Source organism: Schistocerca piceifrons, chromosome 8 (assembly GCF_021461385.2).
Source record: "Schistocerca piceifrons isolate TAMUIC-IGC-003096 chromosome 8, iqSchPice1.1, whole genome shotgun sequence".
In the NCBI taxonomy this organism is placed as follows: Eukaryota; Metazoa; Arthropoda; class Insecta; order Orthoptera; family Acrididae; genus Schistocerca; species Schistocerca piceifrons.
The window spans coordinates 317420869-317433340 of record NC_060145.1 but is presented as its reverse complement, the minus strand read 5'-3'; the positions used below and the strand labels follow the sequence as shown (position 1 = coordinate 317433340).

At 39.2% G+C, this 12472-nt stretch overlaps 1 protein-coding gene across 1 annotated transcript in view; it reads left to right on the top strand.

Annotated features, from left to right (window-relative positions):
• The window catches only part of LOC124711487 (AP-1 complex subunit beta-1), a 54211-nt gene that overhangs the window by 11522 nt on the left and 30217 nt on the right, over positions 1-12472 (top strand). The window contains exons 6-11 of the mRNA XM_047241596.1: positions 1525-1699; positions 7330-7517; positions 7852-7978; positions 8056-8183; positions 11114-11294; positions 11371-11642. Of these exons, the coding sequence (XP_047097552.1) occupies positions 1525-1699; positions 7330-7517; positions 7852-7978; positions 8056-8183; positions 11114-11294; positions 11371-11642 (1071 nt within the window). The remainder of the gene's footprint in view (positions 1-1524; positions 1700-7329; positions 7518-7851; positions 7979-8055; positions 8184-11113; positions 11295-11370; positions 11643-12472) is intronic.

Sequence of the window (12472 nt, the reverse complement as noted above, 5' to 3'; positions counted from 1 at the left end):
TTTTGGCCTCAAGTGAAAGTAAAGCAGATAATTTATACAAGTATACCCTGTTTGTTGGAGTATCTTTCTAGCGGGGTGGGTTGGCCATGGGAGAGAGTTAAAGGGTATCGTATGGTACAATATAGCTGAAAAACGTAATGTGGTATCGGCATCTTTCTTTAGAGCTAAATTTTTGCACGATGTCATCTTGACTTCATTGAATCCGATTGTTAGCACTGATACTCTGGATTTTATTGTAGTGACAAATGGAAGAGCAGTGATTAAGGAACAGTTATTTAATTTTGGAAAAGTTCGGTTCAGGTTGCCATACAAACATTCTGATTAGTTTCTCTAAATAACGTAGGGTGATTATTGGGCTAGTGCCTTCAAGAAGGCCATAGAATATTTGTGCCCATCTTTATCCAGTCAGTTCTTTTTGCACCACCACTTGTCTTGTACCAACCACCACCACCACCACCACCCTCCTGCATCACTCTCTTGTTGCACCCTTTATTTTTAATTATGATTAGATATGACACAAATGAATCGGTATGCCTCTTTTATATTGATTTGTTGGAATTATCTGTTAAGTTCTTTCTTTTAATAGTTTTTTGTACCTACCTCACTGTTACCACATTTAGAAGTGTTGCAGTTGGACCTATAAAGCCACTGTGTTCATAAATTCATAGTTGTTTACATGTCATATATAATGTCTCAACTATTCCTTGCGGAAGGCCACACTCATTCCATCTCAGGTTCTCGTCAAAATAGCTTCTGCTTTAAGTTTGATCATGTAAATTCAAAGTGAGTAAACACATGTAACCACAGGGTGGCATGTAGATAACTTGGGGTGAAGCCTTTAGCTACTGTTAAGTGTCAAGAAATTTCTTGCTTGTATGGCAACAAATACCACCTGTTGATTGACAACATATACTGATTCTCTTGTTTAGGCATTGTTGTAAGGGGGGGGCGTGTGCGTGCACGCGCATATCCACTACTAATCTCTCTAAGAGGAACAAATTCTGTACTAGATTGAAAATTGACCAGTAAACACAGAAGAGTTGTTAATTTTTACGGTAGTGAGCATCTTGGCTTTGATGTGGGAAGTAGAACAAATGATGGTATCCTGTTTAATCTTTTCTTCTTCTTCTTCTTCTTCTTAAAAAAGCTGTAATTTATTGGCGGCAGTTGAATTATAAGCTTATAAAATCAAAATATTTACTTACATGTGACACACACACACACACACACACACACACACACACACGGGGGGGGGGGGGGGGGGCGAGAGAGAGAGAGAGAGAGAGAGACTGTGCGTGTATGATTCTTTGCAGATATTTTTTGATTTTTTGAAATCGCATAATACACAGAATTTTAAAGAAGAATATTCTTGTAAAGATAAGTGTGGAACATGGCATTATTTTTATTACTTTCTGTTGTATTATTATTAACACTTTGTCACTAATGATATTGTTATGGGTGGGTTATTTTTGTTGCATCAGTGAATACAATTCTAAATTTTAAAAGTTACATTTAATACTGCAGCATCTGTGAGCGGATCACTCCTCGTTTGGCCCATGCAAATGCTGCAGTTGTCTTGTCTGCAGTGAAGGTTTTAATGAAATTTATGGAGATGCTTCCATCAGATTCTGATTTTGTGTCAACACTCACAAAGAAGCTAGCTCCTCCACTGGTGACACTGCTTTCTTCGGAACCAGAGGTATGTCCTAAGTAAATCATTATTTGTATTGCGAAAGTCTAAGGTTCTTGTTATACTCAGTTTTATAGTTATTCCTCCAAATTTCGGTGAACAGTAGACGTCTCGTGAAATATTCATGCTTACCATGAGGTATGTAAGAAGACTGTCGACAAAGTTCACAGTAAAACTTCTAGATGTAGTGAGAATGTGAAAAGGTAAGAGCTTTGCAAAATTCGAGGAAAAGGGTTTGGAAATCGTCCCAGCCTGTGATACATGGGTGCACATTTCTCAGGGTAGAGATATCCAGCTTCTAGTTTGATATACGAGAGAGTACTCAAGTCCCCAGAAGAACATCGCCCGGGGCATAGCTTGCATTGTATGAATTTCTCTCGCCAAGGGTGGATCACACAGCTGTCTTGAGAGTTCAACAGTACCCCTGGCTTCCTGTGGAAAGGTTTCTTCTGACTTTATTTTTACCTTCCTTCACTGCTGCTGTGATGAACGGTGTCAAAAGCCTGGAAATCTAAAAATATGGAATCAATTTGACATCCCCTGTCGATGGCACTTATTACTTCATGAGTATAAAGAGCTAGTTGTGTTTCACAAGAATGATATTTTCTGAATCCATGCTGGCTATTTGTCAATAAATCGTTTTCTTCAAGGTACTTCATAATGTTCAAATACAGTATATGTTCTGAAACCCTACTGCAAATCAACATTAGTGGTATAGACCTGTAATTCAGTGGATTACTCCTATTTCCCGTTTTGGGTATTGGTGTGACTTGAGCAATTTTCCAGTCTTTAGGTACGTATCTTTCTGTGAGCAAGTGGTTGTATATAATTGCTAAATATGGAGCGATTTTATCAGCACTCTTTGATAGGAATGTGACTGGTATACAATCTGGACCGGAGGCTTTGCCTTTATTAAGTGATTTAAGCTGCTTTGTTACACCTAGGATATCTACTTCTATGTTTCTCATCTTGGCAGTTGTTCCTGGTTGGAATTCAGGAATATTTACTTCGTCTTCTTTGGTAAAGGAGTTTCAGAAGAGCGTGTTTAATAACTCTGCTTTAGTGGCACTGTCACCAGTGACTTCACCGTTATCACGCAGTGAAGGTATTGATTGTGTCTTGCCACTGGTGTGCTTCATGTATGACCAGAATCTCTTTGGGTTTTCTGCCAGATTTCAAGACAGAATTTCGTTGAGGAAATTATTAAAAACATCTCGCATTGAAGTACACGCCATATTTCGAACTTCTGTAAAACTTTGCCGATCTTGGGGATTTTGCATTCTTTTTAAATTTGGCATGCTTTTTTCGTTGCTTCTGCAATGACGATCTGACCTATTTTGTGTAACATGGGGGATCAGTACCATCACTTACTAATTTATGTGGTATATATCTCTCAATTGCTGCTGATACTATCTCTTTGAAAACATTCCACAGCTTTCCTACACTTACATGTTCAGATCGGAAGGAGTGAAGACTGTCTCTTAAAAAGGTGTTAAGAGCATTTTTATCAGCTTTTTTAAATAGATACACTTTGCGTTTCTTTTTGATGGTTGTAGGCGTTACGGTATTCAGCCTAGCAGCAACTGCCTTGTGGTTGCTAATGCCTGTATTCGTCACAACACTCACTATTTGTCCAGGATTATTTGAAGTCATCACCGACTATAATTGTATGAGCGGGCTACTTATTTGAAATGAGACTCAAGTTTTCTTTGAACTGTTCAGCAACTATGTCTTCTGAGTGGGGGGGGGGGGGGGGGTCGGTAAAACGATCCAATTAATAGTTTAGTCCAATTGTCAGGTATAACCTCTACCCATACTATTTCACATGAACTATCTACTTCAATTTTGCTACAAGGCAAACTACCTCTGACAGCAATAAATACTCCACCAACAACTGTATTTAATCTATCTTTTCTGAACAGTGTTAGATTGTTTGAAAAAATTTCGCCTGAACGTATTTCCGGCTTTAGCCAGCTCTCTGTACCTACAACCATTTGAGCTTCAGTGCTTTCTATTAGGACTTGGAGCTCTGGTTCTTTCCCAACTCAGCTAAGACAATTTAAATCTACAATACCAATCGTTTCTACAACTACCTTACTGTGTTTTACCTGCCCACTTTCTGACGGATGCCCCTTCTGTGGTTCCCTGAGACCCTCTAACCTAAAAAACCACCCAGTCCCTTCCACACGGCCCTTGCTACCTGTGTAGGTGCCTCCTGTGTGTAGTGGACTCCTGACCTATTAAGCGGAACCCGTAAACCCACCACCCAATAGCGCAAGTCAAGGAATCTGCAGCCTACACGGTCACAGAACTGCCTGAGCCTCTGAATCAGACCCTCCACTCGGCTCTGCACCAAAAGACCACAGTTGGTTCTATCGACAATGCTGCAGATGGTGAGCTCCGTCTTAATCTCGGAAGTGAGACTGGCAGTCTTTACCATTTCTGCTAGCCACCCGAAACCAGACAGAATCTGCTCCGATCCAAAGCCACACACGTCATTGGTACCGAAATGAGCCACCACCTGCAGTTGACTGCACCCTGTACTCTTCATGGCATCCGGATGCACCCTTTCCACATCTGGAATGACTCCCCCCGGAATGCACACTGGCTTCCTTCACCTCCTTGGCAGTCATGTTCCTAAGGGTCCCCATTACACGCCTAACGTTGGAGCTCCTAACTACCAGCAAACCCACCCTCTGTGAATGCCCAGACCTTGCGGGCCGAGAAGCTTCCTCTAGAACGTGGCGGACGACTGCATTCAGCTCAGAGACACCGTCAGCCACTGATAACGCCCAAAACCTGTTTGTCAAACGAACTGGGGAGGCCCTATGATCGGCTCCACGGAAAGTTATTTGCTGCCTGCCAGACTTTGGAATGATCTCCCACTCGACCTCGGGTGAGGGGACAACCTCAGTGCAGGCAGTACCCAGGGACATCACAGCAGTGGACCGATCAGAGGACACGTGAGACGTCCTCGACGTCCCTCGCATTGCCGCATCCAATCCCCCAGTGACGCCCCCTGGCAGCAGCCTCAAGCTGTGACGGAAGCCAACGCAGCCTAAAGCTGTGAGCGAAGGTTCGCCAGCTCAGCTTGCATCTGTACACAACAATCCCAGTACCTATCCATTACTGCACTTCTCCTGTTTGAAGCTCGTAAAAATACGTAAAAAGCGAACGGTGTACTCGCTTTAGTAGTAGCAGGAACTAGCGATGCACTCTCGCTGACAATGTAACTGACACTGACTGACTTTGACGTTGAACAAACTGTATTACTCAGTGTGGATGGGTTTACAGGTGTGACTGTTAGTTACGTAAGCCCATCCATCACAGCAAGGCCATATCCCATCGGATGGGAAAAGTTGATTTTTAATTGTCCTGAGGCCAAAATCCGCATAAAAGTCTATTTTTAGTTTCCGTGTGACTGCCACAAAACATATTCAATATGCTGTCAATAGCTTTCTGAACCAAGTTGAAATCGAGAAATAGCGTGTTCCACAACTGGTAGAAGTGTTTCCGGGGTCATGTTCAGAATGTGTTGCACAATGCATACCCTCAATTCAGCTAAGTTTGCAATCGGAACACTGAACACATCTTTCAGATATCCTCATAACCAGAAGGCGCACAGATTAAGACCGGGTGATCGCGATGGCCAGGCTATAGGGAAATAGCGGCTGATAATTCTAGCATTTTCGAAATGGTGCTTCAGCACCTGCTTAACTGGATTTGCAGTGTGCGGAGGTGTGCCATATTGCATAAAAATGATCCCATCCACACATCCAAGCTGTTGGAGAGCTGGAATGATGTGGTTGTGCTACCATTGTCAGTACAGGTAACAGGACCGGAAGCATCTGTCTCTTCGAAAAAAATATGGCTCTATCATAAATGATACCGTAAACCTGCACCAGTCAGTGACCTTCTTAGGATGAACTGGTATGGATTTATTTGCATGTGGATTTTCTGTTGCCCATATTCAACAATTCTATGTATTGACATATCCTTTCAGATGGAAGTGGGCTTTGTCCACAAAATCTTCCACAGCTATATCATTGTCCACTTCCATGCAAGCAAGAAATTGTAAAGGAAAAATCTCTCTTGCTGGCAGGCCAACAGGAAGCAGCTTGTGCACATGGGTAATTTTGAATGGATAGCAAAGAAGGATGTTCGTACGATTTTACGCACCGTGCTCCCGGGTAAGTCCAACGTTCGGGCAATTCTCTGTGCACTACACGTTTGCTAATCACCACTCTTCTCCTCCTGCATTGCTGTAGCCTCTGTTTCCACTGATGCCGAATGAGTTTGTTTCCTCCCTCTACCAGGTTGCACACGAAAAGAACCAGTCTTTTCAAATTTCCGAATCATTTTCTCCAGACCCACGGCAGTCATTGAACCAGTGCCTTTTTTTTAAAAAAAACCTTCAGTGTCTGGAACTTCTGCAGAGCGATGTGTGCACACTCATCATTCTTGTACTACAGCTCTACAAGCAGAGCGCGATCCTGCATTGACAGTCATGGCGAACGTTGCAGATGTGAAAGAAGGAAAAGCCATATACCTGATGTGTTTATACCAACTTCAATAGGTCGTGCACATAACAGGTGTTTTCATTTCCATATTCTGACACAGTGCCATCTATTGATCAATTTTCACACTATTTTTTTTATTCTGCCATACGTTTTCCCCCTTTTCCAATAATATTCTGTTGCAATTTGCCATCATTCTGACCAGTGGTGTTATTTCTACAGTGTTACGAAAGTTTAACTTTAGCTATAATCACCCTGTATATGTCCCTGTAGTTGGACCTTTTCAAGTTTTTAAAGTATTAGAAGTCAACAACAACAAGAACATTGGCACCCAAAAGCTCTTTTTTGAGGCGGTACCTACATTTTTATGGTTACTTAGTGATGGTTACTTATTACGTGTGTCACCATACTGGTTGATACTGTCACTTGCCAAAGCTGACGAGTTGTAATGATTCTTCAGTGCTTTAAGCAGTCTGTGAATGCTTCTGCTTTTCTTCAATCATTAATGGATTCCAAAAGCAAATTCCAGAAGTATATAACTGAAGCTAACACAGATAAATGAATGACAGGCACAGCTACACATAGGAACAATATTATATTCAGGTGATGGAAGAGTGATGTGTGTGAACAAAAGAAGAAAGAAAATGTAGCTTCTAGGTGCAGGGGTTGCTTTATTTGATGAAAAGAAAGTTTGAGCAAGAACCCTAGAGCAAACAATACACTACTATAACAGAGGAGAAACCAGTAATGGAATACCAGCATGAGTAACATCTCGGCCATGAAAACTGGAAGATGAGGAATGAAATGGGTGACCATTGGGATATTGATGTAACAAACCAACAGTAGGTTTGTAATAGTTTCTGGGCTCCTGGCTGACTTCATCATCATGTTATGTAATTTCCTCCAGTCCTTTTCTTTTTCACCAGTTGAAAAAGACCATGGTTTTTAGAGTTATTTTTTGTGCATTTTTGTTTCTTTAATGCAACTTGGTAAATAAACTTAGGCTTGGCTTAGTTTTATTTGTCCTTTCTGAATAAATTATGTAATAGTACATTAAGATATCTTCATATACTCGGGGTATTTTATTTTTACATTTGTCTCACTTCTTACTTTCACATACAGGTCCAGTATGTTGCACTTAGAAATATCAACCTCATTGTACAGAAACGTCCTGATATATTAAAACATGAAATGAAAGTGTTCTTTGTGAAGTACAATGACCCAATATATGTTAAGCTGGAGAAGCTGGACATCATGATAAGACTTGCGTCACAGGCAAATATTGCTCAAGTGTTGTCAGAACTCAAGGAGTGAGTATTCCATGTTGATATACAAAGGGGTCAGCAAAAGAAACTGCTAATCCACAATTTAGTAAGAACTAGTCTGTTCAAGCTATCTGTTTTAGAATGCCCCACAAACTGGTAACTGGTAACTGGTATTTACTGTTACAAAGTGCTTTTTGCTGTATAAATTATTTTTTCATGTTGTATTTATGTTACTGTCTTTAAATTTAACCAAAGATATAACATACAACAATCGAAAATACCCTCCTGTGTGTTATTGCTTTCTTCCGCTGACCCCTTCATATGTAACTGAAGGAACGGTAAAATTACAGAATTCAGTAATAATATATTTTTGATATAGGTATGCAACTGAAGTAGATGTGGATTTTGTTCGTAAGGCTGTCAGGGCAATAGGGCGATGTGCTATAAAAGTTGAACAGTCTGCTGAAAGATGCGTTTCTACACTGCTTGATTTGATTCAAACAAAGGTAAATATTTCACTGTATTGGCCTGAAATGTTGTTTGTATACATTGATGTTTTTGTAACCATTTACTTGTTGTCTAGGTCAACTATGTTGTACAAGAAGCAATTGTAGTAATAAAGGACATTTTCCGCAAGTATCCCAATAAATATGAAAGTATTATTTCAACTTTGTGTGAAAACTTGGACACACTGGATGAACCAGAGGCTAGGTAAGCCGTATATACTACCAACTATTATCAACACTGTGGTTAGTTTGACCACCACAGGGTGTTATGACATTGATAAAGTATCAAATTGACCTTAAAATGTGCCATTTGCTGCCCTGCCCTAACCATCCTATTAATATTAAGCCCGAGTGCTTGATTAAACAGTACTGCTATTATAGTGCAGGATCTGTGTGCATAAATGTAGACTCACTTAAGAATAGTTCTTGCTTCTCATAAATCCTGATCTTCATTACAAAAGAATTTGTCAACACACTCCCTCAACCAAAATGGAAAATAAAAAACAAACTGAGATACAGAAATAGCCAGTTAGAAGAATGGACAAAGGATGAACCTGAACTAAGATGTAACTGTCTGACCCTGAGACATTGTTACAGGCACCATCATATTTATAATCTTTTAACAATCTGTATGTTATATCCTTTAATTTTTTTACAATTTATTTTTTGTATGTAAACAATTTTTTAACAAATAGGCTATTGAATGTACATTCCCTGTTAAACATAAAGTACAGTTTTGCTAGTAGACTTACTTTTTTATTTGTTTATTTATGTAACAAATCATCGTACATTTTATTTTCACATATTATATTTATTTTAATGTGTGGTAATCACCTTGACATATGTCACCAGTTACATAAAATAATTTCAACTGTTTTATCTATTTAACATTTTATAAAACAATACAGTAGACACACACAAGTAATGAAGTACCTGTTACTTGTGTATTGATATTCATAATTGTAAATAACCCATGAACTGACATTTCAAGCCAGGATCAGGCAACATATCGAAATTATTAATCAGATATTTTGAATGCCCATATAAAGAAGTTATTGCCATGAAAAGTTACAGGAAAAGTCAGCAAAACAAAACTGTTCACACAGAAGATGGAAAGTGCTACATGTAGCCAAGTCACAAATTTTGACAACACTGTAGACTCAGTAATGACCATTTTATGTTATAGTGGCCATATATCATAATACTAGCAAAACTTAAAGTATACAGTATTGCGAATTAATAATAGTTTAATATTATACAGAAGTATATGATGTAGACAGCAGTTACAAAACATGCAGCTGTTTAGCCAGCAGTGCTAGATATGGTCCAAAGAAGCTATTAGTCTTGCTGTGGTAAACACCCATATTAATACATGGTGTAGCCTCCATAGATGGCAGTGCTGATGCTGTCCCTGTCATACAGTCGATCGTACAAACGGAGAATACCGTGATGGGATATGTTGCGCCACACTTACTTGACCTGTTAACGTAGTTCTAAATGTTGGTTGAAAAGATGCAATAGTCATTTCTCGTCTCATCATATCCCACAGGGGATTGATTGGAGAGATGTACAGAGGTTGTGCTGGGCAGAAAAGTTGCTGCACGTGTTGTAGAGCACATTGAGTTTCACGGAGTGTGTGTGGATGAGCATTATCTTGTTCAAACATCACCTTCCTGCTGCAAGAACGGAAAAAGAATAGGTGTAACAACATTCTGCACATGCTGAGTGCTGATTAATGTCGCCTCCAGAAACACCAAAGGTGTAAAAGAGTTGTAACATAGTTCCTGGGTTGGGCCAGGGTGTTTTGGATGAATGCATTCTCAAAGACGGGACTCTCCAGTTCTACATCGTATATGCAAATTACTATCACTTGCATGCTGGCTAGTTCAACAATTCATCGTAATGGGTATGAATAAGACATTTAAATTTTGTTGGCCAATATTTATTAAACTCTGGTTGCACATGTATAATGATCCGAAAGAGATAAAAAGGTAAACTGCCAAATACCATGACCTTCCACTTGGCAAGAAAAGTATAGAAAATGGTTTTACAATGGAAGTCATGGTTTGTTTCACTCTTATATCCAAGGTAAATAGAGCTCAGTGATGTCAGCATTCTGCAGGTGTGAAACTACAGAGCCAGACGATCGAATTCACCGTACTTTGCTAACAGCAATTAAAATGTGAGAAAATGACTATTCATCTTCTGATTTGTCTTCGGTTTTAATTTATCCAAATGATGCTTTCATTACTGAAAATCGTTTGAATATAGAGGAAAGGTACCTGTTATGGGCGAGTTCACTAATGTGAGACAGCTAGATGCATACTAAAGTAAATGCTCAGCTGTGTTGAGAGGTATTAGAGCTTCGTTCTCACAGGGCCTGAGCTGTAGGGCAGTGACAATAAGGGTATTAGAGCTGAACATTGTCAACGGGTTCAATAAGTGTTTTAAGTGAATGGGCTTGTCAAGCTTTCATATCTAAAGACGGGTAGCAGTTGCAACAATATTCATATGGTTGATGTGAAGAGCATTTAAAAACAGACGTTCCGTGCAGATGTCAACCAACACTTTGTCTTGCTGAGGCATAAACACTTTCCCTGTCCGACCCTCAAATCTGATGAGTTAGCCTGGTGTTGCACCACTGCTTTACCTACTTCTGGGCACAGCAAGTTCAGACACTGCACAGGGCTGCCACTTTACATGCACTGAAATCATTGTATTGGGCAAGTACCAAAACACTAGCTCTTGTCAGCTACATACGCTGAGAGATTCTGGCAGTAAACGAGTCACGTATACCGTCTGTGCTGCTGTGTGTTACCCTGTTCGACATACTTTAGCTGTTGCAACACACAACAAGCAATACAGTGTTTAAAAAAATCCAGGTAATGCAAATTTTAATTACTTCAGTAGAATTTCAGAGCTTCAAACATTGCTGCAGGGCTACCACATAACTATACAGATTCTCTCTTATTTGAAACCTAAGTATCTTGGCATTGGAAGTGGATAAAAGTTAATGTTACAGTATTATGTGTGTCTTTTGGACTGTTCATTAATTGACTCTATCCATGGGTATACTAAACAAATCTACAGATGTTACATTACAAAATTCAATAATACCTTTGTAATTTTATCTAGAGCGTCCATGATATGGATTATTGGAGAGTATGCAGAACGTATCGACAATGCAGATGAACTCTTGGAAAGCTTTCTGGAAGGATTCCATGATGAGAATACTCAGGTCCAACTGCAGTTACTTACAGCTATTGTGAAACTGTTCTTAAAGCGACCTACTGACACACAAGAATTAGTGCAACAGGTATGGTATCAGTGTATAGCTTGAGGATACTCTGTAATGCTAATCTTTTATTTTAATTGTAAGTCTTGTCTTGTAGGTTTTGAGTCTAGCTACACAAGACTCTGACAATCCAGATCTGCGTGACAGAGGTTTCATTTATTGGCGTTTGCTTTCAACTGATCCTGCAGCAGCCAAAGAAGTTGTCCTCGCAGAAAAGCCACTTATATCAGAAGAAACAGATCTGTTGGAACCAACATTGCTGGATGAATTAATCTGTCATATTTCTAGCCTGGCATCTGTCTATCACAAACCACCCAATGCTTTTGTTGAAGGAAGAGGAGCAGGTGTGCGCAAGATGTTGCCTGCGAGGTTTGTATTTATCTATAGCAAAATAGTTTGTTGTAGTCACACATTGGAGTATTTTATAAGATAATTTTGTTGTAGTGACTGGGTGAAAAAGTGTTAGTTGACATTATTGAAATATACTTTTAACATAGTTCCTATTTGAAAAGTAGGTAAAATACCCCTCTTTTAGTGCCATAGCCTCTTCATTAGACTAAACATGATTTTCAGCCACAAATTTCTGTAGATGTTGGAGTGTGTGGAAGTTAATACTCTGATTCTGGTGAATAGGGTGATTATACACCCACAACTCACCCATGATAACAAATTGGCACTCAAGTCATTGTGTATTTTTTTTTAAATGGTCAAAGTTAGATTTCACATTGATATTTGGTCATTGTTCAACAATTCGTATATTTAGGATCAAAGAAATGTAACTCCAAAAAACAGTGTTTTGAGATAATTTGTGTTTTGTCCAAAAAACTGAGTACTTTCTAATAGTCTTTCACAAACCTTTCTATAGTAAATAAGAAGTATACTTAACTGTTGTTTTCTACTAGGTGTTAAATATTCTAGTCATTCGATAGACTTATGAAATTATGCCGTAGTTACAATAGTCCGATCCTGAACTTAATGGTTGCTGCTGTATAACATATGAATGTCAAACAAATAATATGCAGCTTTAAGCAATACTATCATATTAAATATTACTGCAGTTGTGTTATTAACGCCTTTATAAATACAGAACACCTGCAACAAGCTATGGGAATGTGTCATTGCTATTCAGTGAGTGCTGTAAGCAAGAGAACTGTTTCTCAGGAAGTTTATCTTCAGTCTATGATGAAGAATACATAAAA